Raw genomic sequence first — 23,572 nt, forward strand, 5'->3', positions numbered from 1 at the left:
GCAGCGGTAATGACCATGTCAGATACTGGCCTACTACGATGGGAAGCTGAATGTCGGCAAACCAGTCAGTCAACGTTCTCTCGTTCTACCGAGCGGTTCGTTCATAATGCTGTAAAATCGGTTGCTTTTTTTTTAATCGCTATTCAAGCGATAAGGTGCTGATTTCGTTCTCTTTTTCTCTTGCACGAAGATCGGTGTTTTGTGAAACGTCAAAATGATGAAAAACATTTGGACATCCGTGAGCTTCATCTTGGTACTCGTTCTCGAATCAGCGTTGAGCCAAAATGGTAAGATTTAATAAAAAGTATTAGGCTAAATGAAAACCGGCTGATAACAGCCCAGTGTGTAGACCTCCGACATTGAACGAAAAGTTTCATGACACGGATACGAATGTCACGGTAAGATGCTCACAGAGTGCTGAACCTAATTGTTATGCGTCACAATATTTTGGTGATCAAATTTGATTATTTATTGTGACCGTCTGTACCTGTGTTGTTAGTTTGTGTTGTGTTGTGCATGTAACGTTAATCCAGATTCCAATGGTTAGAAATCGTGTGAACCCATAAGTTACTCAGGAATCGCGCTTTAAATGAGAGTAGCATTATCCCAAGAAACTGAACAGTTTTTTTTACTGGAGAAAATTCTCAACTCGAAGAGATTCTGGCTTTACTTTACACATTTTAGGTTATCCGAAATATATCAACCACTTTGAATCATTTGCCTAACAGCAACATCGAATGAGATTATTATTTACGGTATTCATCGGCAACTTGACCGAGAAAGGAGCTAATCTTCACTTTAGCAACATTGTTTATAGGCAGAGTATCGCAGTTCGCGACAAAGATTGAGAAAACTATGGTCGCGGTCCTCCAAAATTAGCATGTTTTAAAAGCTGGCATTTAAGTTCCATTCCATGAGCAGTAGGCAATAATGTGGCATCATATCAAATTCATTCATATTTGAATATTATAATAATCCCATACTTACCAATACACTGAAGATATGCTTGTCATACAAGGAGGGGTCAGAGGTGAGGCAATGACGAAAAACTGACGGTTCAAATTGCCAAATTGCAAACGTGTGTGGGACACGCAGAAAAATTCGCGCTATTAATTTTGGTGTGGGAGTCTAAGAAGCTCCTGAGTGAAACAAGAAAACAACGATGTTGACAAGGCGGTTGCCCAAAAAAGTGCCACTCAGTTTTTTTTTCGATAGGTTTAATATCTCTACATTACACATACATACATACTACTGTAAAGAGAATAGATCCTACAATAAACCGGTGAAATAAACATAATGATTCCTACTAAATAGGTATATTAATTAGCTGTCATAACTTTCAAAATAATGGGTGTAAAAAATTGGATTTAAATTAATAAGGAAATTGGAAATATGTTATTAAACGTAACCCAACAAACACCGAAGCTGAATTAAAATGCTACTGATTTGGTTACAGCTGATTTAACTCTGAATACAGGTGGTAGACGGCCTCCCAGTTGGCTTCGAGGTATGCCGCTGGCCTAATAAGCCAGTCGTATGTTCGAATAGCGACTAGGAGAGGCGGCTAGAGTCAATAGGATCGTAGCAACTGGCCCTTCAATTGTACTGCACTCTAACAGCTGGCTGTGAAGTCTGTCGTATAAAAAAACAGAAGGTCAAGTTTCGATAACAGGATTTAGCACCTAGGCTTTGCTTTGCTTCACAGGTGGTAGACGATGAATAAATTTAAGCAAAGGCCTCTGTATTAATAATACTGTCACAAGCAGATTAGGCGCATCTTCAACCTCTCCACAACCCGGCAATATTCTCAACAATTGTGCTATACTAGCTGAATAAACGATTTGTCATCTTAATAAACGGCCCTCCTATGAAACATTTATGCGTTGATTAAACATTTTAGCAGCCATTATTATTCAGCCATAGCTGAATATGCACCGAATAAAATTTATGTAAACAATTCTACAGTACTTATTCAGCCGAAATTGGAGAACTTATACAACCTATTTCGTTTGAGGCAGCAAAAAAACACTTGTTAAGCAATTATATCGCCTTTTATATAACCTCTGTGTGCCTGGTTTCCAGCTTTGCGCAAATTGGTTACTTAAAAACGTACAAAAGCCTCTGTTATGTTTCATTGCAGCTTCGAAAGCAGCTATTAGTAAACTTTGCTCGAAGCTTGATAAAATCACCAAATTTACATGTTTAAGAGCTGAAAAGATGTTTTTATTTCTAAACCTAAACCATAGTTCAGTCACAAGTAGAATAAATTCAGCTCTAAAAGCGTTTGATCAGCCTGAGATTGTCACTTGGGTAGATGAAGCTGCAATAAAGCTTAATAGAAGCTTTTGCGCACTTTTCAACAGCCGGTTTGCATAATGCTGTCAATTCTAATTTTAAAACGAGAAATAGTTTGGCAATATGCTTTTCCAGTTGCCTAATCAACGTCTCAGCAACCTTTATGCATCCAAAAAAATATGTACTTTCAAATTGAAAAAATGGAACGCTATATTTGTATTTTACCGAAAACATTGTCGAACGAGATATTTTTAATTTCGGATAACTTTAATTTGTATAAGTAAGCTAATTAAAAATGCAATGTGTTTTTTTCAATGTGGAATTGAGCCCACCATTTTCTGGTCCATAAGTACTCACCGTACGATCCGCCTCATCTGCATGTGCAGAACAGACAGTGGAAATATCTTTACACCTGAAAGCAGTCGATAATGTCGATAACTGACAAACGGTTGCTATCAGCCGAATGGCGAAATTCAATAGTCTGCCAGTATGTGTGATGTGAGCCGAATGAAAACTCGATAGTAGTTTGTAAAGCCACTTTATCACCTTTAAGCAGCCGTAAAACAATTTGATGTTTATGGCTGTTTAGAAGCGGATTGTTTAGTAGAAGAATCCCCGATTAAGCCTGTTCATCAACCTTTGAGAGAAAGAGAGAGAGAGATAAAGAGAGAGAGAGCTGGTTTGAAGAACTTAAAGTAGTTTAAACATCGCTTGTTCAACCACCATTAAAGTGCTTACTTTATGCAGCTTTGATCGCCTTAAAGCAGCCCGTAAACAGCAATGGCTCTTGCAATTCAGCTACTACTGGACAAAAGCTAGGAGTCAAAATGATTACTTGTCAAGCATAGCTACCAATACCCCCCCCCCCCTTTCCTTTCCGCTCTTCCCCCTCCTCCTTCACCAAAAAATTTTCCATTTCTTTCCCTTACCGTCCCTTCATCAATTGTAGAACCATCGTTTCATAAAAAAAATCAGCTACTATTGTTACTTGGGTATGTTCATACGGCTTTCTGTGTAAGTGAAACAGATGTAAGCAGTCGGGAGGGAACAAATATAAATGAAAGCGAAAAGGCTTTTCGTCTATTTCGACTAATTTAGGCTTAAAATTTTATTTCAAATTGAACTGGAAATGGGATTTAAAATTGGTTTTGAAATTTAGACTTAAATTTGAAGTAATTTGGAGAATTTGGTAAGAATTGGAAGCTTTAATTGAAATCTAACTTGAAATTTTATTTGATATTGGAATTGAATTAGACTTGGAATTTGATTTTAAATTAAAGTTGAAAATGGACTATGAAATTGGATTTGAAAATAATATTTAAATTAAATTGAAAATTTCTCCAGTAAACGGTACATCCTTGGTGTTTGATCGCATTTTCCATCCATTTTTGCTCTTTTTCTCTTGTTTTCGTTTTTCTTCGTTTATTGTTCCATGTTTTCTTATTTTCAGTACTTTTTTCCCTTGCCTTTTATTATTTTCGTGCCCGTTTTCAGTCTTTACTCTACTTTTTTCCCTTTTTCTTCGTATCCATTTTCTGTATTTTTCTAACGTTTTTTAACTCCTTTCCTTCTCGCTTTTCGTCTTTGTCTGTTCCGTTTCCCTCGTTTTAATGCCCTCGTTTTAATGCCCTGGTTTTTTTATTTTGTTTTTAGCTCGCTTTTTTCGTTTTTTCCTCTTCAGTTTTCCTTTTCTATGCCTCGTTTTTCATTGTTTTCTCTTACGGTTTTCCTTTTTCTTCAGCCAGTTTTTCCTATTTTTCTTTACTTTTTTTCTGTCCCATTTTCTCGTTTTTTGTTCCATATTTTTCCTTTTATATCCCGTTTGATCTTTTTTTTCCGTTTTTCTCGTTTCCCTCTCGTTATTCTTTTCCCCACTTTTAGTTTCTCTTGTTTTCTATCTCATATTCCTTTTCATGTCTCGTTTGTCCCCCTTTCTTCTCTTTTCTTCTTCACTTTTCTTTCTTCCCTGTTCCTTTTTTGCAGCCCACTCTTTTCTCTTTTAGTCCTGAGGTACCTCTGTTCCCTTTTTTCGCGTTTTCAGGCCTGCTTCTTCTTTTTTTTTGTTTCGTTTTTTGCCATTTTCTGCCTCGTTACGATTTTTTCCTCTTCCTCTTCGTTTTACACTTTTTAATTTCTTTTTGTTTCCAGTTTTCGTTCGTTAGTCGTTCGTTCTTTTTCATTCGTTTGTTCAATTCTTTTTCCTATGTCCTGCTTTTCCTCCCTTGTAGTCCCGTTCTATTTCATTCTTGTCATTTTTTTTCTATCCACCTTTTCGTGTAAGTAATGGCGGCTAGGGGGTACAATCTGCGGACAATATTAGCATGCCTTTGGCAACTTTGCTAACGTCATGTTGACATTTCCATCCATGATTGTTGTTGTAGAACTATCAAGCGTACGTAAGCGGAGTTGCCAAAAGCGAATAAACATTTTCGAAAAGGGTACCCACTGGCCGCCATTAAATGTTATTCTTGTTGACTTCTTCGGTGAGAAATGAGAACTAAAATGTTTTCAGCGGACGTTTCGACTTACTATGATTACATGATTTTGACTTACATGATTACATTTATTCAAGTATTTACACAATTTGCTATTGTCAAGGCAAACTTACGTTGACCACATATTCTAACTGCCTCGTCCTTTATAACTACAGCAATGTTCCGATTTCGTCAGCTCTCGATTCTGTCTACCCCCGATTTTATCAGCTTTTTATCCCGATTTTGTCAGCCAATAAATTTTGTTTAACTTTTGTGCTTTTAAACATGATTTATAATACTTTTCAATCTGCTTAAAAATATTCTGATGCTCTGAGGAGAATTTTTGAATAAAATAGTGCCTTCTTGCGAGTAATTCGGGGTCAAAACTAGGGTATTTTTGTAGTAAAACTTCTATTGTTCCTAAATAAGCAAAGATATAGATATTCTATTTTCAGCAATGTTGTGTATTTTTACTATTTGTACAACTTTGTAAAACTTGAAAAAGTCATACAACAACTACAAAAACAGCTAAAATAGAAAACTGATTTTAACGATTTTTCATTAATGAGAAATAGCATTTTTCTATCTTTGCTGAAGAGATAGAAGGTTACTGTCTTCAGCAAAATTTCTTGTAATAATATGCTGTAAAACTAAACTTTTAGGGGGAGTAATCAAAATTTGAATTCCGCTGGACAATAGAACTTTTAAATTTAAGAAACTCTTCCAAAAGTTCCATAAACCTAAATCCAAGCTTTCCCGTTCAAAGCTAATGCGCACCAAAAAAAGGTTTTGGGCCAGTGTGCTGTGCCCGGTTTATTGAGCTTTCGGTTGACCAATTGAGGGTTAAAATTAAATTTTTAGTAAAAGTCTTCGATATTGACAGGTCTTAAGTTGTGAATTTTGAAAAAATGGTACTTTTTCATTTCGACGTATCTGCAAATGCGAGATTCTCTTCGACTTCGTCTCCTCTCTTCCGTTTTTTACGGCGAAACTAATGCATTGAAAAGAAAATTTTCAAAACATTTGGCTAGCTAGTGACTCCGGCAACCGATTTATGCAAAGCTGATGTGTCAAAATGCAGTAGTATCGCTGTAAACAGCGGCAGAGAGGAGCCACGAAGAGAATCTCTCATTTGCAGATACGCCGAAATGGAAAAGTACCCGAGATATGTGTTGCAGAAAGAAAGTTATTGTCAATTAGTTTTCATATCACAGGAAGCAACTGAAGTGATTTTACTAGCAAAGGAGTTTACTAACTGAATATCAGAGGCGAATGCCAAAATAGGCAGTCTCTATAAAAAAACTGAATATATTCGTGTTGTTAAAGCAACTAGTTTCCAAAAATTGCAAAATTTTGATGACGAGTTGATTATATTCACCTATCATATTAAGGGGGGACCCTACTCTGGAAAGTCGGAAAAATCGAATTTTAAATTTTTGCATTTTAGAGACGCTTACACCTTCAGAAATGTCATGCCATAAGGATTTTTTAATATTTGATCTCGTTGAAAACTTAGAGCAAATATTGTGGAGTCATCTCAAGCGTAGTCCATTGCTGTACAAAACTTTGAACGTGTTTTCCCCAAAACCATGTTTATTTAAGGTGGTACGTGTATCTCAGAATCTAGTGGACCGATTTGGCAGAAATTTTTTTCAGCATGTAAAAATGAATTATCCAAATTGTTACGTAGCCGTTTTTGGATATCTTAATTTTTTTGGATATCTCAAATTTCTCAATGAGCTTTTAATTGGCGTTTTTTGATGAAAAAACACCTTTCTTTTGGAAAAATTGCCGCCATTTTGGTAATTTTTCGAATTTTCAAAAACCGCTATGTAACAATTTAGATATTAACCTGAAGCTTCAAAATCATTCTTAAAATCCGATCTACGATACTCCGTTGGTTCCCGGTACGTACCGCCAGCTAGGAACTGTTTTCTAAAATGCATTCACGCGCACCAGCGCCACCAGCATAACAATCACTATTCTGGTATCCAAAAAATACAAAATATATCTTCAAATGTGCCTTAACCAATAACCAAAATACTTCAACACTTAACTGTAATTCTAGCATTTGAAAAAAATTTACGAAAATCTATTATTTTTCGGTCTTCCAGAGTAGGGTCCCCCCTTAACATCCACAATCAAATTTAATTCGCAGATACCGCACAACTACGGAGACTGCTAAAAGAATTTATTAATTATTCTAGGAGATTTTTTACTATGGTCGCTATAAACCAAATCCGGATGATCCGACAGTAAAACTTCATCTTTTCTCCTCACGGGTGCATTTTCATGTTAACAAAGCTAAGCTGGTTAATTGATTTGGCTTTTTATCAGAGCAAGCTGTGCGCTGTATAGCTATGTTTTGAAAAGCTCCATTAGTTAATGGTTGGTGGCCTCCCAGTTAGCCTCAAGATACGATACTGGTCTAATAAGCCAGTCGTCTTATGCTCGAGTCCTGGCTGAGAGAAGCTGTTAGAGTCAATAGGATCGCAGCACTAGGCCCGCAACTGTCCTGTTCTCTAACAGCTGGCTGCAAAGTCTAGCGTATTAAAACAGTAGGTCAAGTTTCGATAACGGAATGCAGCACCCTGCTGTCTAGCAGCGAAAAGCATAATTGGTTTTATTACTGCTTTCAGCAGAGCAGCAGAGCGTAATAAGACTAATTAAACTTATAACCTTAATCTCAAAGAGGCCTTAAAATTTTCTGAAGAGTGGGCCCTTTGGTCGGAGTGCAGCTTTATATCGATCATTAAGAAGTTCTGGTGAAGCACATAGTTTAATGAGCGGTTTTATGAAATTTGAACTAGCGAAACGTAATAAAGTTTCGAATTTTTACTTGAAATATGCCATATGCCATATATTGCAATACATTGGTATGATTATAAGAGATGTGACGTAGGCAACTAGTTTTATTCTGGTAATATAAGCAGCAACAATAAATTGATTAACAGTTTTATTGTGGTTTTATAACTAGTTATAGAGTTTTTGGCTCGTATCATCTTGATATTAAATGATACCATGTTAAAACCAGAAGTAATGCCTGATACCTTAATAAAACCATTATAAAATTAAAATAAAATCATGCGGCTTTAGAATTTTTACTTGGAAATGGACATGAAATTAAACTTGACATATTGTACTTAATGCTGCGAACTTGTAGGCTACAAAAATTACATCGAAAACCCTGCTCAACAAACAAACGCTTGAAAAATATTGTTGAGCGACGTAGTAGAATTCCCAAATCAATGTGGAACTGAGGAAATTTCGCATTTACATCTACTACAAAAAGTTCTACTACTGGTTCGAATTGTTCGATTAAACAACACTGCTGTTTCAACAAGAAAAGCAATTATTTTTGCTGTGTTTGTTGAGTGAATATGGTTAAAATTGCGCTCCTAATTTGTTACCTTACCAACTTCGTTTCGATTACAGCCTGCAGGACGCCAAATCGACGGGACGGCCGCTGCATACCGCGTACCGAATGTCGCAGCTTTATGCAATACTTTTTCCCGGACCGTATCCTGACGGCAGACGAACTAACCTTTCTGCAGTTATCGCGCTGCAACGAGAGCCCACCGATGATTTGCTGCCCAGATCGGGCTCAAACCAGCGCGACGGAAGCGACGGTTCAGTCCGATTTCAGCGGTCTTTTGCCGGATCCGAAACGGTTCGAATGCGGGCTGGACATCCTGACCGATAAGATCTACGGCGGGGAAGACACTCTGCTGGAGGAGTTTCCGTGGTACGCACTGCTCGAATACGTCAGCAAGAAGAACGAGCGGATGTTTCAGTGCGGCGGTTCGCTGATCAGCAAGCGTTACGTACTGACGGCGGCACACTGTCTGGATAATACGAAACTGGATGATGGCGAACGATTGTGAGACGTTGTTTTTGTGTTTTTTTCTCTACCTAATAGTTTGTTTTGTTTATACAGCGTCAACGTTCGACTGGGTGAGTATAATACCGAAACAGTGGATGACTGCCAAGGGACAGGTGAAGATCGAATCTGTTCGGATCCACCGCAGAACTTTGGAATCGAAGAGATTATCGTCCATCCTCGGTACTCCAAAGCAGACACCAATCAGCATGATGACATTGCCCTAGTTCGGTTGGATCGGGATGCGGTAATGAACACTTACGTGACGCCAATTTGTCTTCCGGAAGCGGACTTCACAGCGACCCGTGCAGGAACAAATGTTACGATTGTTGGTTTTGGACATACCGGAAGGAAACGTGAGGTTATTGCTCTTCTAGAACTTAATTGTTTGTTAAAACACCATTATTCACAGGTCATAGTGGCGTGAAGCAGAAAGCGGATGTCCCGATCGTGGATCAAAACCAATGCCAGACAAAGTGGGGCAAGCGTGTATTGGTGGGCAATGGTCAGTTGTGCGCCGGAGGCCACTTCAACATCGACTCCTGTCATGGCGATTCCGGTGGCCCACTAATGACCCAGCGACTCTACTGGACCCTCGAAGGGATTGTTTCCTTTGGCAATCGCTGCGGTCTCGAAGGATGGCCTGGAATGTACACACGAGTAGCGAGCTATACCGACTGGATCAAGAGTGCAATAAGAGCGTGAGCCATGCGGGGTTACCTACTGATCTGGAAAATCCCCGCAAACCAGATCATGTAAATAAAACGAGTAAAATGACTTTTATCAATTGAGTATTCGATTTCGACGGCAGGCGCCGATCACTGTCCATGTTTACATTCATCGCTGTTTGCGGTTGTGATTAGTGACAGTGCTGCCGGCGGTGCAAACCACAATCTTATGTCACCTAACGAACAACAACTGTTCGGAAAGCCGATCGTTTGTTTTGACACGAACCTGCGATCCGATCCGAAAGTTTCTCCGTCTTTCCCTCAATTCCGCTCGCGGACTCTCATCATCTCTCGCGACACTCGAACGGGATTTGATTTACATTCGCAACAATTGGTCTTCGAGGTTCAACGCCAGCAGCAGCAGGAGCAGCACCAGCTGATTACATATTCCGAAAGTTATCAGTGTACCAAACCGAAGCCAGTAGTTTTCAATCCGTCGTTGTCAGAACAAATCAAAACGGTTCGGGATTAAAATGAAGTGCGCTGTGATTGTACTGTTGTTGACTTCGTTGCTTTCTACATTGGCAGCGAAATCGAAGCAAACAGAGCAAGGTGAATAAATTCTCTAGCTATTTATGGTTTGGCCGGTGCTATTTTGATCGAAGAAGGCGAAGCATTTCCGGTTTTACTTTCGATTCTTGTTTTCGTCTTACGTTGATTTAGTTTTGTCTTTTGAACTGTGTCATTGTGTTTGTGTGTGGGTTTCTAGATGCACCGCATGTTTGGGAGGTTACTACTGTATGTAGCATTCCGAACGAGTCACAACAGGGTACTTGTAAGGCCCCGGATGACTGCGAGGCATATGGCGCTATTAATGACCCGTCAAATTTGAGCTCCGTCGGCCGGCTAAGCTTCTTGAAGCAGATTCAGTGTAATGCGACTGTGAGCGTTGGAACGGACCAGATGATAGTTGGTGGCGTCTGTTGTCCTCGGACAGCAACTTACAGGTGAGTCGAGCGATGCATCCGCGTCGAACAATAAAGCTCCGTTGGCTTACAGGTCTCCGGCACTCAACGAGAGCCTTCCGAGGCGCATCCGACCGCCATCGCCGGTAGTCCATTCTCGATTCGGAGATGATGAAAGCTGCGGCTATCAGACGTACGTGGCCAAAATCCGTGGCGGCGAGATCGCCAACATCGACGAGTTTCCCTGGATGGCGATGCTGCTGTACGAAACCAGTGGGTGTATACGTTACAGATCGTTACGTGAAAAATGGTACCTTTCGATACTTTCAGGAGATTCCAGCGTTGTGGTGCACGGCTGCGGAGGGGCCCTGATTAGCCGGAACTTTGTCGTTACGGCTGCACATTGCGTAACCGGACGGGAGTACGACACCAAAGGACCGCTGTAAGTGTTGAATTATTTTTTTGATGGTTTTACCGGGTAAATCTTTCATAACAAAAGTTGAATTCTAAAGCAGGCAAAACGACTAACGGTTTTGGTGTAACTCTTTCCAGAGGTGGCCGGATTTTACACCATGCATCATGCGATAGGGTGGTTACAAAAATCATCATGTTTGCCAACGTCTCTAATTTTTAAGTTTCAATGTTTTTGTAGTTACGGAAAACTTTAAGCTTCAATCAAATATCTTTTTTGTTTGGCTGTGAACTGACCTGTGAGCTGATAGAAATACCTTTCATTTGGAACCAAAATGATTAAAATCGGGTTTGTGGTTCAAAAGTTATGAATTTTTGAAATAAAAGAAATCTCAAAGCATGACGTTTTTGTAGTCACCCTACCTCATACTGCGGCACCCTAAGCAATAAATAAAACATGTGATTCTAATATATTTCGAAAAGGTTCAAACACACCAAATTTGAACAAGATCGGATTACTTTTAATGGTCAAATTGGCCTTCTATCCTATCAATACTCAGATTTCAATACAAGTTGCAGGGTAAAACAAGGCAAAACATTCCTTTATACGACACTTTAGTAAAAACCTGATCATCGTTCGACTCACCGACGATGACGAACAGTCATACCTTCTAAAAAATCTGGGATAAAAGTATCGAATTGGCATTTTGACTGTAGTTAAAATCCTGAGTAAATGAGGCAAATCAGACGCCTAGACGAAATTGTATTGAAATAAAATTTTACATATTACATTATCCTAAGATTATTTCACTTTTCTTACCATATAATCTCAAATTAGAGAGTATTTGAGCATGATTTTTTCATAAAAGTTACGGAATAGGGGTTAATAGTGCAAAATGTCACATTTCTCATCATTACCGCGTGTTGCGACCATTACCAGACGATTGCTCGTAATTTTTTACATTATAAAAGTATCTTTTTATCCTTTTTAAGGCAGCGGCAGCAAAAAGTTTCGTTTTTGATTGCGTTAATGTTTTTTTCGCTTATAGGCTTTCGTTTTCTAATCGCAGTAAATTCAGATTAATAATAATGCTGATATACTCAAGTCGCTTTTTACGTGAAGGATACGTCCCGCGTAAATCAAAACCGCGTAAATTCCGAAATTCGCGTGAAAAAACCGCGTAAATTCCGAAATTCACGTAAAAAACCGCGTAAATTACGAAATTCGCGTAAAAAACCGCGTAAATTCCAAAATTCGCGTAAAAAAAAACAAAATTTTGCGTAAAAAAAACTTTGTGGATTTCAACACTTCGCGAAAAATTGACGTTTTGAGCACATCCACGTAAATTCCGAAAATCGCGTAAAAAAAACGCGTGAATTCCGAAATTCGCGTAAAAAAACCGCGTAAATTCCGAAATTCGCGTCAAAAAAACCGCGTAAATTCCGAAAATCGCGTAAAAACCGCGTAAAACCGCGTGAATTCCGAAAATCGCGTAAAAAACCGCGTAAATTCCGAAATTCGCGTAAAAAACGACTTCAGTGTATTTTTCTAGTTGAAGTACGGGAGAAAAGTGAAATATTTTCTCTTCTCTTTCTTCACACATTTTAACAGTTCGTAATAAGATTCCTGATGTGCGATAGAATTTCACTATTGTGAAGCCAATAAAGTTGTTCTTTATAATCTAATACAGTAGGATTTCGAATTTGGCAAGAAATGTTGTGTGTATGTTGCCAAAACCGAAACCGTGCCAAAATCGAGACCCTTTTTCGATATGAAAAAGTATGTACCGTGTACCCCCGTTGGAATGACCTTCATTAACCTGAACATTTTTTAACCTGAAACCCGTTGGTATGAATGCGTTCACATTAAAAACTGATCAAGCGTTATACTCAGTTGACGGTTAAGTAGATCGAGCAAATTAAAAAGAAGCAAAAACTATTAATACGTTTCCTCTTGCTCAGCAACTTCGGCAATATAGCTCATATGCAACTTATCTCTCTCCAGCACTCTAAATAGACCATTTTAGTTGAAACTGTCGAACCAATTTCCTCTTCTACAATATGACCAAAGAACGAGGTGGCGATAAACGACATAATGACGTCGAAAATGACATCGAAGCTGATGACGAAAAAGTTAAGAAAAAATACGATTAAAGGTTGATGAAAAGACGATGAAAAGAAACATCAACAAAGAGCAACAAAAAATGACAAAAAGTCGTTTAAAAAGCGTCAAAAAAGCTGTTTCGTCGCCTGAAAAGACTTAAAAGACGACAAAGAGATTTCGAATATATACGACAGTAGAACAACACAATAAAAAGGTAACTGTCAACAAACAAGATGACAAAACAATGGCAAAAAAGTGACGAAAGAACAAGAAACAAAGGTGAAACGTCGACAGAAGACGATGAAAAGATAACAAAAAATGAAGAAAAGATGACTAAATGACAACGAAAAGATGCCAAATTAACAACAAATAAAACACAAAACAACAACTGACGCAAAAATATGCGAACAGAAGACGAAAACCTAACAAAAATACGACAAAGAAATGATAAGACGATGAATACCAAAATGCAGACAATGAGATGACAAAAAGCTTATGAAAGATCTATAAAAGAATAGCAAATGGGCAACGTAACAACAGTAAAAAGATAGCAAAAAGTTGACGGATAGATAATCACCCCTACTCTGTATTTCGAACGAATCTTTATTTCGTTCGACTTGTTTCGAACGGGATGTTTTGCCCATTTGATTTCGCTGGCGGAAATTTCGTTTGAAATACAGAATAGCGGTGAATGACAAATAGACGAAAAGCCTATTGAACAAAGGCGAAAGACGATAAAAATGCGATTGAAAACCCCCAAAAAAAGTGCGAGAAAGCGATTAATTAAAAACGCCATACGAGAACGATGAAATATGACAACAAATCGCTGCAAAAAAATAAAGAAACGACGTAAAGAAGGCAAAAATGCGATGAAGAGACGCCAAAACAATAACAAAAAGAACAAAAAGCACGACAAAAAGTAAGCTCAAATAGTCAGTCTATTACAAGTAGAACAGACTCTGTAATTTTTCCAACGGTTCAAATGTGTATTATCTGTGTCTCGAAGAAATTACTTGTCATTATTATTGTTTTTGTCGCACATCTGTTATAATTGTCTAATTAACTGGATCATTGATTAACTGGATCAATTTTCTTGAATGTACGCTCACGGTCTGACGTCCACTAACTGATTTCTACGAGACACAGTTATTTGACAAAGAGCAGACAGTACTCAATCCCTGAGGAAGACTGAAATACACAGTTGAAACGTTGGAAAGATTACAAAATCTGTTCTACTTGTAATAGGCTGACAACCAATTAAAACGAGAATATTAAATTCTACAGTCGGTAAACAAATTCATGATAGCAATGGCGAATACAGCACATCCAAGTTTCTGGTGCTACGTTAAATTTTTATTTAAGTTGAAATTTGATTCAAAATTTGACTAGCCCATTAAGCCCCTCACTTTTCCAGCAGAGATAAAAAAGCTGACACTTTCAGGAAAGTTTGGTTTTACATCAACTAAGAAAAAACCGCAGAGATGTATTTTTAATTTTGTGGTATGCAGTTTTTACCTAGCTTTGTCTTTGCGGAGAGATTAGAACATTACATTCGTGTCCAGCAATACTGTAATTGACGTTCCCGCTTTCACCGATGTCGCCTTTGCCATCCGAGGGCAAAGTTACTAGTTTGAGCTGACTGAAAATTAGCAAGACCTGTTATGATTACACGGCTGTTGTTTGGCTATATGTAACATCTAAGCTTTGGGCAGAAACAGGCCGATTAGATTTTTCCCAGTCTTTCTTTGTTTCTTTGGATCCAAGCTGATATCTCATACCTCTAGAATCGCGGGTAGGGTGGGAGAAAATTTTGTGATTGTCTTATCGGTGATAGAACTACGAATTTTTCCTCAGCAAAGTTTGGCAACGCTGATGACGATTAAACCAAGATCAATTTGATGTCTCTGCCTGGAAAAGTACGATAGAAAAATTGACTCCCAACAGGTCGAAGATGGGGAAGTGGGCTACAGTTATAGTGTTCGGTAGTAACTCTAGTAGTATGCACCTGTTGCCGTTTCATTGGAAGAGTAATGAAAAGAGACTGTATTGTGTTGTGACAACGATGTGCTACTGATAAAATGGGACCATATTAGTAAAATCTTCAACGTGGGATTCAACGTGGGAGAAGAGTTGGTTGGGTAATAAAAACAATCATTGATTTTTGTGAGATAACAGGATAGCAGCAGTTTTGATCTTGATTTGTAGATTTAATTCTACAAATCCAATTAATGCTATGATTTTTATGAGTAAAAAGTAAAGCAATGGGTATAAACGTCCTTTAGAACTTGACCTTTCTTTATCGACAGACTTCACAGCCAGTTATTAGAGTACAGGACAATTACGAGGTTAGTGCAACGATCCTACTAACTCTATTGCAACATCGCCCAACCGAGATTCGAACATACGACGACTCGTTTGTTGGGCCAGCATCGTACCTCGATGAAATGAGAAATGTTTCCTAAATCATCAACTGAATGATGTTTCCCTGATACCACTGGAGTGTAAACAACGTGTTTGTTAGACGTTAAATACCCATCGATTGGTATCTTTTTTCTTCGGCTGAGCTTTACCATAAAATGATTATTTTTTGCTTTTTTGAAAGGCAGAATGAGCAGTTCGTTTATGTGCTCTAAATACTCACAATTTTCTTCTATATTATGTAATCATAACATTCAGTTTAGTATATTTTTGGGTCAACTTTTTCAACCAGTAATATGAATCATGTTCGTTAATTAACATGGATCTCCTCGTTATCTAATTAATGTTGACTATGCAAAGCGCTTGAAGCTACGCCGAATATTGCTATTTCATGATTAGTCACAGAAACTGCGTGGCGGCTATAGCTTGATTTAAAACTTGACAGACATATCAAAACAGAGCTTGTATTTAGGTTTAAACATACGTCATTGATTTTTGGGATTTCAAAAGCACCTATTTAGTTAGCGACTAGGGATGAAGATACTAGGCGAGTTTACAATCAACTCGCAAATGCATTTACTATCAGCCAACAAACTCGCCTAATGTAAATTCAGGTTCCAAACGTAGGCAACAAAATTTGTTTTTTTCCTTTATCATGAGGGCGGTTTATGAAATACCATCAAGGCAAGGCTCTTATCAAATCTCTAGTATTACTATCTCAATCGTTCCGAAATGTTTGCCGAATTATTTAACAAATATCAAAAACTATTCCTCATTTACAAACCGCGAGTTTGACGTACCTCCCTGGAAACCTATTCACATTTATTACCACTTTCCCGTTCACAACATAACACAAACACAAAGCAAATACGTCCGTCTTCGGGAGTACAACGTGTATGACGATCCGGATTGCGTAATCGAGCAGGACTTCCGGGACTGTTCGGAGGAAAAATTCGACGCCGTTCCGAAGAACATAATTATCCACCCGGACTACGACAACGACGGTCTCAACAAGCACCACGATATCGCACTGATCGAGATCGAGCCCAGTCCGCCCTACTCGGACTTTCTACGGCCGATCTGTTTGCCAGAGCCGGAACTGGACAACGGCGCCGCCGAGGGCAAGAAGCTGGTCGTTTCCGGTTGGGGTCGAACGGATATCTGTAAGTTAATCTTAGACCTTAGACTTATGAAATTAATGACGCTTCGCTTTTACAGTCCGCAAGCAGTTGGGAAACAATGCGCTCAGCCCAATCAAGCTGAAAGTGGTCCTACCGTTCGTCGATCAGGAGACCTGCAAGAAGGTGTTTCGTCCGCAGCGATTGGAAATCGGTTCCGGCCAGTTGTGCGCCGGTGGTCAGAAGGCAAAGGATACCTGTGGCGGCGATAGCGGTTCACCGCTGATGTACTACGACGTTCGGAAGGGCGTCTGGGTGCTGACCGGGATCGTGTCGCTGGGGGTACGCGAATGTGGAACCGAGGGCATCCCTGGTGTGTATACCAATGTACGCGAGTATCTCGACTGGTTGAAGATGAACGCGGCGCTTTAAAACGTGACTAAATCAAATGGATTGAATTTATATCGAATGAATAGATTTAATCATAACACTGAATTATGCAATTTGAAATAAATCCCGTTTATTTGCCCATTGATTGTGTGCCGACAGTGAATGCTGATAGGGGTACTGTTGATTAGTTTTAGATTTATTTTGGACCCCTATTTCATTACACTAACAAATTTCAGGTAAAATAATTTACTTCAAAAGTATTGTATTATTTTTTGTAAAATGGCGTCTGCTTCGGTATTGAAATATCCAGAAAATCTTTATGGTAGGTAACGAGATCCATTTATATTGATTAAAGCGCCTTTTAGGCATATAAGGTAATCCTTATCTGTGATTGGGATTTTCAAATTTGGATGATTGATTGATGAAACTTGTTAGCTATTTTGCATTTCCATAATAAATCGCCTTAAATTTTGAGTTTCCTTTAATATTTCTTTGTCGTCTTTTCGAAAAACTTGACTGTCAAAAAAGATAGCATAAAGCTCTCCAAAAAAATTCAAAATTGAATGCTCAGATTAAAAGTTATGGCCAAAAACCCAAAATCAAAACAAGGTATATAATTTGTAATATACTCATAGAAAAATTTTGAAATCAATCATTTCGTCACAGATTTCGTTCTAAAAGTTTTCTGTCTTCAAAAGTAGACAAAAAAGGAAAATTCGCTTGATCATTTTTTCGTAATTTTCCAAAATTCTAGTTTTCAAAGATAATATCTTTCGAACGCATGGTTGGAATGTTGTGACATTAATATAAAAATGTCAAGAAATTTGTTCTGAATGCATTTTTCACATTTCCAATTCAAAACGAATTTCATATGTGGCTTTGAAGCTCGAAAAGTGAAGGCCAACTGCAGACTGTCTTACCCGTTAGGAGTAATTTGGACTGGAAATATTACTTGGCATTAGACATAAAATCGGACTTGAAATTAGTATTTAAACTTGACTTTAAATTGAACCTAAAACTGGAATTAAATTGGACTTAACATTGGACATTTTTCTTCTTGTCTGGACTCATCATTGTGACCAATATCGTATGACCCGCACTGCATTTCTTTGCTATAAATGAAAATGGATGTTTACTATAATGGTGAACTGATCGAGTTGGTTGAAGTATTTAAATACTTAGCAATTTGGCTGGATAGAGAGTTGAAATGGAATGAACACATAACTAAGTTGACTAGAACTCTTACTTAATTCCTGACAGAACAAAACGAAGTTTATACTACTCACTATTCCGTAGCCGCACGAGAACACCTCGTACTGAGCCAATGTGATATATTCAGGTGTGGCAATGTTCGTTAAGTGGTGTTAGTGCAATGAAGAGATTTCATCATGGTGTGGGTGAAATCGTAAATCGACTAATCACGATCAAGCGTGACGTCAAACTCCAAAAACAAACCCCATTGTCCGACGCGGTTTGTTTTTGTAGTTTGACGTCGTTTTCTGATTTTCCGCTACTGACACCATCAAATGTCTTCTTCCACACCTTTTTAAACCTCATTGGTACTGAGCCTCGATGAGATGGACTAGCTTATCTGGAACTCCTCTACGCCTAAGTGCGCCCCAGATGTTTTCGTGATTGAGTCGGTCGAACGCCTTTTCGAAGTCAACGAACACCAGCAGAAGAGAGTCCTGGAATTCGTTGATCTGCTCCAATATAATGCGGAGCGTTGTGATATGGTCTACACATAAAAGTTGCGGTTTCCCGTATATTGCTGAAAAGCCGATGCATCATCTGGGCTGACAAAGATGGGTCAGCTTTGAGCATTTCGGCTGAAATACGATCTATCCCTGGCGCTCTATTGGATTTCATACTCTTGATGGCTGCTACAATTTCATCCAGCGATGGCGCCTCCGAGTTCACGCGATTTATTCGACGAACTGTAGGCGTCGTACGCTGCTGGTTTTGTTGGTCTCTGATATTTGAAACTCGAAAGAGTTGTTCAAAATGTTCAGTCCATCACTTAAGCTGTTCTGTACGGTCAGTCAATAGCTGACCAGCTCTGTCCTTTAGCGGCATCTTTGTATTCATCCTGGCACCACTAAGGTGGCGAGAAATATCGTACAACAAACGGATATCACCATTGGCGGCGGCGGTTTCTCCTTGTTCGGCTAGGGAGTTAGCCCAGGCTCTCTTGTCCCTCCTACAAGCACGTTTAACAGCCCTCTCTAGTTCGGCATATCGTTGACAGGCAGCTGTCTTAGCCGATCTGGTTCGCGCTCGCTCAATGCCGGCTTTCGCCTCTCTCCGCTCGTCAATCTTCCTCCAAGTTTCATCCGAGATCAACTCCCTCCGCCAGCTGCGCGCTTTGCCGATGGTTTCATCACTGGTTGGGATGAAGCCGTTCTTGATGCCGGTCCATTGCTCGTCGACGATTCCACCAGGTGGCAACTCCGAGATCTAAGTTGTTCGACAAAGGCCCTTTTCACTTCAGGATTCTCCAATCGGCGGACGTCGTCGCACCCGACTTTCTCCTCCCGTCGTTGGACACGTGCGACGCGCAGACGTATCTCAGCGATAACAAGATGATGGTCGGATGCAATATCAGCGCTGCGTTTGTTGCGTACATCAAGAAGGCTCCTTCACCATTTCCGGCTGAGCAGATATGGTGCAGATATTGGTTTACTGTTCGGTCGTCGCGGGAAACCCACGTAACTTTATGTACTGGTCTATGGGGGAAGAGCGATCCACCAATGACTATGTTGTTATTACCACAGAATGCTGTAAACAGCTCCCTATTTTCGCTCATCTCTCCTAGGCCATGGCGTCCCCTGACGCGTTCAAGGTCCGCGTTGTTAGAGCCAATCTTCTCGTTGAAGTCGCCCAAGTAGATTTGGAAGTCCCCCTTCAGGATTTTCTCAACCACGCTGTCTGGCAACGATTATTCGCTCATTTATTGGTTCCCACTTCATCAGGGCCGCATGTGCCCCTGGGCTCAGTAGGAATCCAACTCCTCTTTCTCGAGTAGCATTTTCACCTCGTATGCCAGAGTAGAGCAAGACTTGCCCGGATGATGTCCTGTGTTCGCCAGTACCCGGCCAGCGGACCTCGCTCAGCCCCAGGATTTCAAGCTTCAGGCGGCTAGCTTCCCTTGCAAGTTGAGCCAGCTTGCCCTGCTGGGCAAGAGTCAGTATATATTCCATGTTCCGATTCTTGTCCGTGTTTTCATGCTAAAGGTTGCTAATAATCCAGAGAGATTAAACTAAATTATTTCTTCTTTCATTTTCATTCGCTTTTTTGTGTTCCGGTACAGTAGGCTGTTAACCTAAGGTCCTTATCCCGCGAATGGGGCTGCCATCTTAATGTGGGCGGGAGCCACTGTGCCCCCTTTCCTGTTAGCATACGACAACCGAGGTTGCGTACCCCAGCCGGCACCACGTGGAGGTAGGAATTGGAGTTAGCGAACAGAGGTTATGGAATGCACATGTTCACTCTTTGCCAGCCACTTGAACTTATAATCTGATTCTTATAGCGGTTATGAAAACATTCTGAGGAGTGGGCTTTGGGCTACTCGGTCAGAAAGCAGTTTTATAGCGGTCATCAGAAAGTTCTAGTGTAGCTCATAGTTTTATTAGCGGATTTATGACATTGGTCATGAAAACCACTATATGAACGTAATAAAACTTGGAATTGTTACTTGGGATTTCACATTTTGTGTATCTTCTTATTCACTGAGTTTTACCGATAAATGAATACAAGGTACAAGGAAAAACTTTACTCAGCAGAGTAAAGTTTGACGCAAAAATCGCAGAAAATACTTCAAACAAAAAGTATTAATTTTACAAATGGGCATGGTAACATTGAAAATAGCTACAAAAAAAAAAAGGATTTATAAATAAACAGCCTAACCAGATCATCACGGTACGATCCGGTCAACCTAATGTCGTTCAAATAGTTCCGTTTGCGTCAATTGAATAACTAATAATTCACAGCAATTGGAAGAGGGGTGAGGGTAAAGCTTCTCTTCTAACCGGAAATACTCGCTTCAATTTTATGCCCTGTCATTCGTCACTCGATCAGCCGAGATGAGCAAGCAAAGCAAGAGCTTAAGCAATCAACGCAACGCAGACAGCAAATTCGAGCCCGAACGTCGGGGTCAGACGGACCGCCAATTTCGATCAGTCGCTAGTCTCTGGCTCTACTGTTACGATTGGTCGCAGCGAGTCAAAAGATAGCAAGAGAAAGTAAACAACAATATGCGAGCAGAAGCGGCAACATAAAATCACAGTTCGTGCTCTGCCGATCGGCCGATGATGGCACGTGGGTCACTGCCGGGGTGATGATGTGCATGGTGAAAGGGGAATCCCTGCTTTGCGGTGCGATTTTCCTTTGCCACGAGCCGTTTTATGGATTCAATCAGTAAAGCCAGAAGCACGTAGCGGGTCAAAGCATATGCGGTTCAGTCGTTTTCAAGTTGTTGACATGATCGTATCGTTGAGATTGGCAGTATCGGTTTATGCCTTTATCGGATCGATCGGAGCCCACCGGTTGGAAGGTTGGTGACAGAGGCAGAGGGGTTTGTTTACTAGGAAAGCTGATGTAGGTAAATGGTTTTCCCCATTGTAGATACGCTGCACGTGAGACATTCTAAATGCGAAATTCCTGGTGAACTACACGAAGGGGTGTGTCGATCCATAGTGGAGTGCCCAGCTTTCCAGAAGATAATGAATGGCAGCGATGTACGGCTAATCGGTCGGGAAGAATTCGTGGAAAAGTTGAAATGTGGAAAACACGATGGCTCAGAGGTTTGTTGTCCTTCTGGGGAAACTTACCGATTACTCGAAGCGGAAGAGGATGACTATTGCGGTGTGCAGGCGCTCAAATTTCGAATCAAAGGTGGTTCGATCACGGAAATCGATGAGTTCCCTTGGATGGCAATGCTGCTTCGGCAGAATCGTACGTTGATTCGTTGTTCAATCAACAAAGTCAATCAACATTTATTATAGTCTTATTTTCAAGGAAACACCAATTCATTGTATTATCATTGCGGAGCAGCACTGATTAGTCGAACTTTCGTACTAACGGCAGCTCATTGCGTCGCTATTGATGCAGCGGACAAGAAGCAAGATTTATTGTAAGCTTTTCTCCCTCGAACCAGCCATCAATGCGGTATGTAAGCATTGTATTTTTGCAGGAAATATGTTCGTCTGCGTGAGTACAACATCTTTCAGGATCCCGATTGCGTGCTGGGAGGCGGTTTTATGGATTGCGCCGAAGAAAAACTGGACTATAAACCACGCGCAGTGTTGATCCATCCGGGATTCACGCTTGATTCGCCCAGCTATGATCATGACGTTGGCCTGATTCAGATAGAACCGGTTCCCCCGTACTCGGATTTTCTGCGCCCGATTTGTCTCCCTGAGCTCGAGGTGGACAATGGGGCCCACCCTGGAGGTGTGTTCAGTGTTGCCGGCTGGGGGAAGACTGATTTTTGTAAGATGTTTCAAATGTATTCTCATTTCATTCGGTAATAACCCACTTCTCTTCCGTAGTTAGCAAAGATCTCGGATCGGTGAGCTTCAGTCCAATCAAGTTAAAGGTAATGCTGCCCTTTTTTGGCCTGGATCAGTGTAAGAAAGTGTACGAAGAACTGAACGTGTCCCATCTACGGGAGACGCAACTTTGCGCCGGTGGCCGAAGGTCGAAAGATTCCTGCGCGGGAGATAGTGGGTCCCCGCTGATGCACTACGATCGCCGGAAAGCGGTTTGGGTACTGACCGGAGTGGCCAGTTTCGGTGTTCAGGATTGCGGCCGGCCCGGAGTGCCCGGTGTTTACACTAATGTGCGGGAGTATTTGACGTGGATAAAGCAAAATATACGCAGTATTTAATCAATAGAAACGTACATTATTAGAAAGAAATAGTCGCAATAGGTATAAAAATCTAGGAAAGTTTATCGGGTGTTCAGTTCTTTGAATAATTGTGCTTCAATATCTTTACACACCCAACTTTAACATAGTATAATATGGTACAGGAGGGTATTTTCAGCCTAGTTTTAAATTAGTATATTGTTTAGAAAAATGATCGTAAAACTATATTCGTAACTGATAATAACAATTTCATACCATATGTAATTATGACCTGGTTGGTAAGCAGTAGTCGTGGTTCTGTGGTTTGTGGCGTCAACGGCTGTTCGTACGGAAACATGACAAACGAGTTCAACTTCGATTCCTGATCATGCCAGTCTGTTTTCGGTTAAAGAAGGGATTTCGCTGTTTTGTGATAGGTGTCGGTATTATACTATATTTATCGTGAGCATTCGTATAACGCACGAATCATTTTTTAAATACATTAACTCGTACGAATATTGTTTTGTTTATAAATATTCAGGACTGATTTTGCAAATCTCCTTAGTGGTACAAAACAGCGTTAAAATTCGTAAAACAACCACCCGCTTTCGTACTATAAATCATGCTTTACTATTAGTGTAGCAGGACGTTTGGGAAATTTATAAACCGGTGTTGTGTCTAGGTTTTCCCTGTATTAGTATTTAATAGTAATGAATGAATGTCTAACGTGCAGAGTATCTGCAATAGGGAAAACCATTTAGCTATCATCAGCTTCCCTGTAAACAAACCACGTCCAACCTTCCAACCGGTGGGCTCCGATCGATTCGATTTGCTACCGGAAAACCTGACTGCAAATTCAAGATTAAAACCATTCAGGTTGATTTTCAAGGGACTTTTCTGCTCGATCACTGCTCGATCGCATGCTCGCATTTATTAAGAAAACGATAAACAATGCAGATTCATACTGGAGAAAGTCAACTTTGCTATTATTATATTTTAAATTG

At 40.0% G+C, this 23,572-nt stretch overlaps 3 protein-coding genes across 3 annotated transcripts; all 3 read left to right on the forward strand.

Annotated features, from left to right (window-relative positions):
- Nucleotides 1-106: 106 nt before the first annotated feature.
- LOC128732771 (CLIP domain-containing serine protease B10-like) lies at nt 107-9,412 on the forward strand. The gene is made up of 4 exons (XM_053826138.1): nt 107-287; nt 8,205-8,649; nt 8,707-9,005; nt 9,062-9,412. Exons 1-4 carry the CDS (start codon nt 215-217, stop codon nt 9,352-9,354), a joined length of 1,110 nt encoding a protein of 369 aa, XP_053682113.1. The 5' UTR covers nt 107-214; the 3' UTR covers nt 9,355-9,412.
- A 370-nt stretch (nt 9,413-9,782) lies between these two features.
- LOC128732769 (CLIP domain-containing serine protease B8-like) lies at nt 9,783-16,892 on the forward strand. Its single transcript, XM_053826135.1, has 6 exons — nt 9,783-9,929; nt 10,087-10,324; nt 10,377-10,555; nt 10,613-10,724; nt 16,080-16,378; nt 16,434-16,892. Exons 1-6 carry the CDS (start codon nt 9,851-9,853, stop codon nt 16,763-16,765), a joined length of 1,239 nt encoding a protein of 412 aa, XP_053682110.1. The 5' UTR covers nt 9,783-9,850; the 3' UTR covers nt 16,766-16,892.
- Nucleotides 16,893-21,202: 4,310 nt separating this feature from the next.
- On the forward strand, nt 21,203-22,610 carry LOC128737198 (CLIP domain-containing serine protease B8-like). The gene is made up of 5 exons (XM_053831792.1): nt 21,203-21,275; nt 21,347-21,676; nt 21,740-21,854; nt 21,915-22,213; nt 22,273-22,610. The coding sequence occupies exons 1-5, from the start codon at nt 21,203-21,205 to the stop codon at nt 22,608-22,610; spliced, it is 1,155 nt and encodes a 384-aa protein (XP_053687767.1).
- The last annotated feature ends 962 nt before the right edge of the window (nt 22,611-23,572 follow it).

The sequence above is a fragment of the Sabethes cyaneus genome, chromosome 1 (genome assembly GCF_943734655.1).
Source record: "Sabethes cyaneus chromosome 1, idSabCyanKW18_F2, whole genome shotgun sequence".
Taxonomy (NCBI): domain Eukaryota; kingdom Metazoa; phylum Arthropoda; class Insecta; order Diptera; family Culicidae; genus Sabethes; species Sabethes cyaneus.

What these genes read in the sequence shown, in the direction of transcription:
- LOC128732771 (XM_053826138.1), top strand. Translation starts at nt 215, where the DNA reads ATGATGAAAAACATTTGGACATCCGTGAGCTTCATCTTGGTACTCGTT. An exon ending in ATCAGCGTTGAGCCAAAATG is followed by an intron (nt 288 to 8,204) that starts GTAAGATTTAAT and finishes TTTCGATTACAG; the next exon opens with CCTGCAGGACGCCAAATCGA. An exon ending in CTGGATGATGGCGAACGATT is followed by an intron (nt 8,650 to 8,706) that starts GTGAGACGTTGT and finishes TTGTTTATACAG; the next exon opens with CGTCAACGTTCGACTGGGTG.
- LOC128732769 (XM_053826135.1), top strand. Translation starts at nt 9,851, where the DNA reads ATGAAGTGCGCTGTGATTGTACTGTTGTTGACTTCGTTGCTTTCTACA. An exon ending in ATCGAAGCAAACAGAGCAAG is followed by an intron (nt 9,930 to 10,086) that starts GTGAATAAATTC and finishes GTGGGTTTCTAG; the next exon opens with ATGCACCGCATGTTTGGGAG. An exon ending in TACGACACCAAAGGACCGCT is followed by an intron (nt 10,725 to 16,079) that starts GTAAGTGTTGAA and finishes ACAAACACAAAG; the next exon opens with CAAATACGTCCGTCTTCGGG.
- LOC128737198 (XM_053831792.1), top strand. Translation starts at nt 21,203, where the DNA reads ATGATCGTATCGTTGAGATTGGCAGTATCGGTTTATGCCTTTATCGGA. An exon ending in CGGAGCCCACCGGTTGGAAG is followed by an intron (nt 21,276 to 21,346) that starts GTTGGTGACAGA and finishes TCCCCATTGTAG; the next exon opens with ATACGCTGCACGTGAGACAT. An exon ending in AATGCTGCTTCGGCAGAATC is followed by an intron (nt 21,677 to 21,739) that starts GTACGTTGATTC and finishes CTTATTTTCAAG; the next exon opens with GAAACACCAATTCATTGTAT.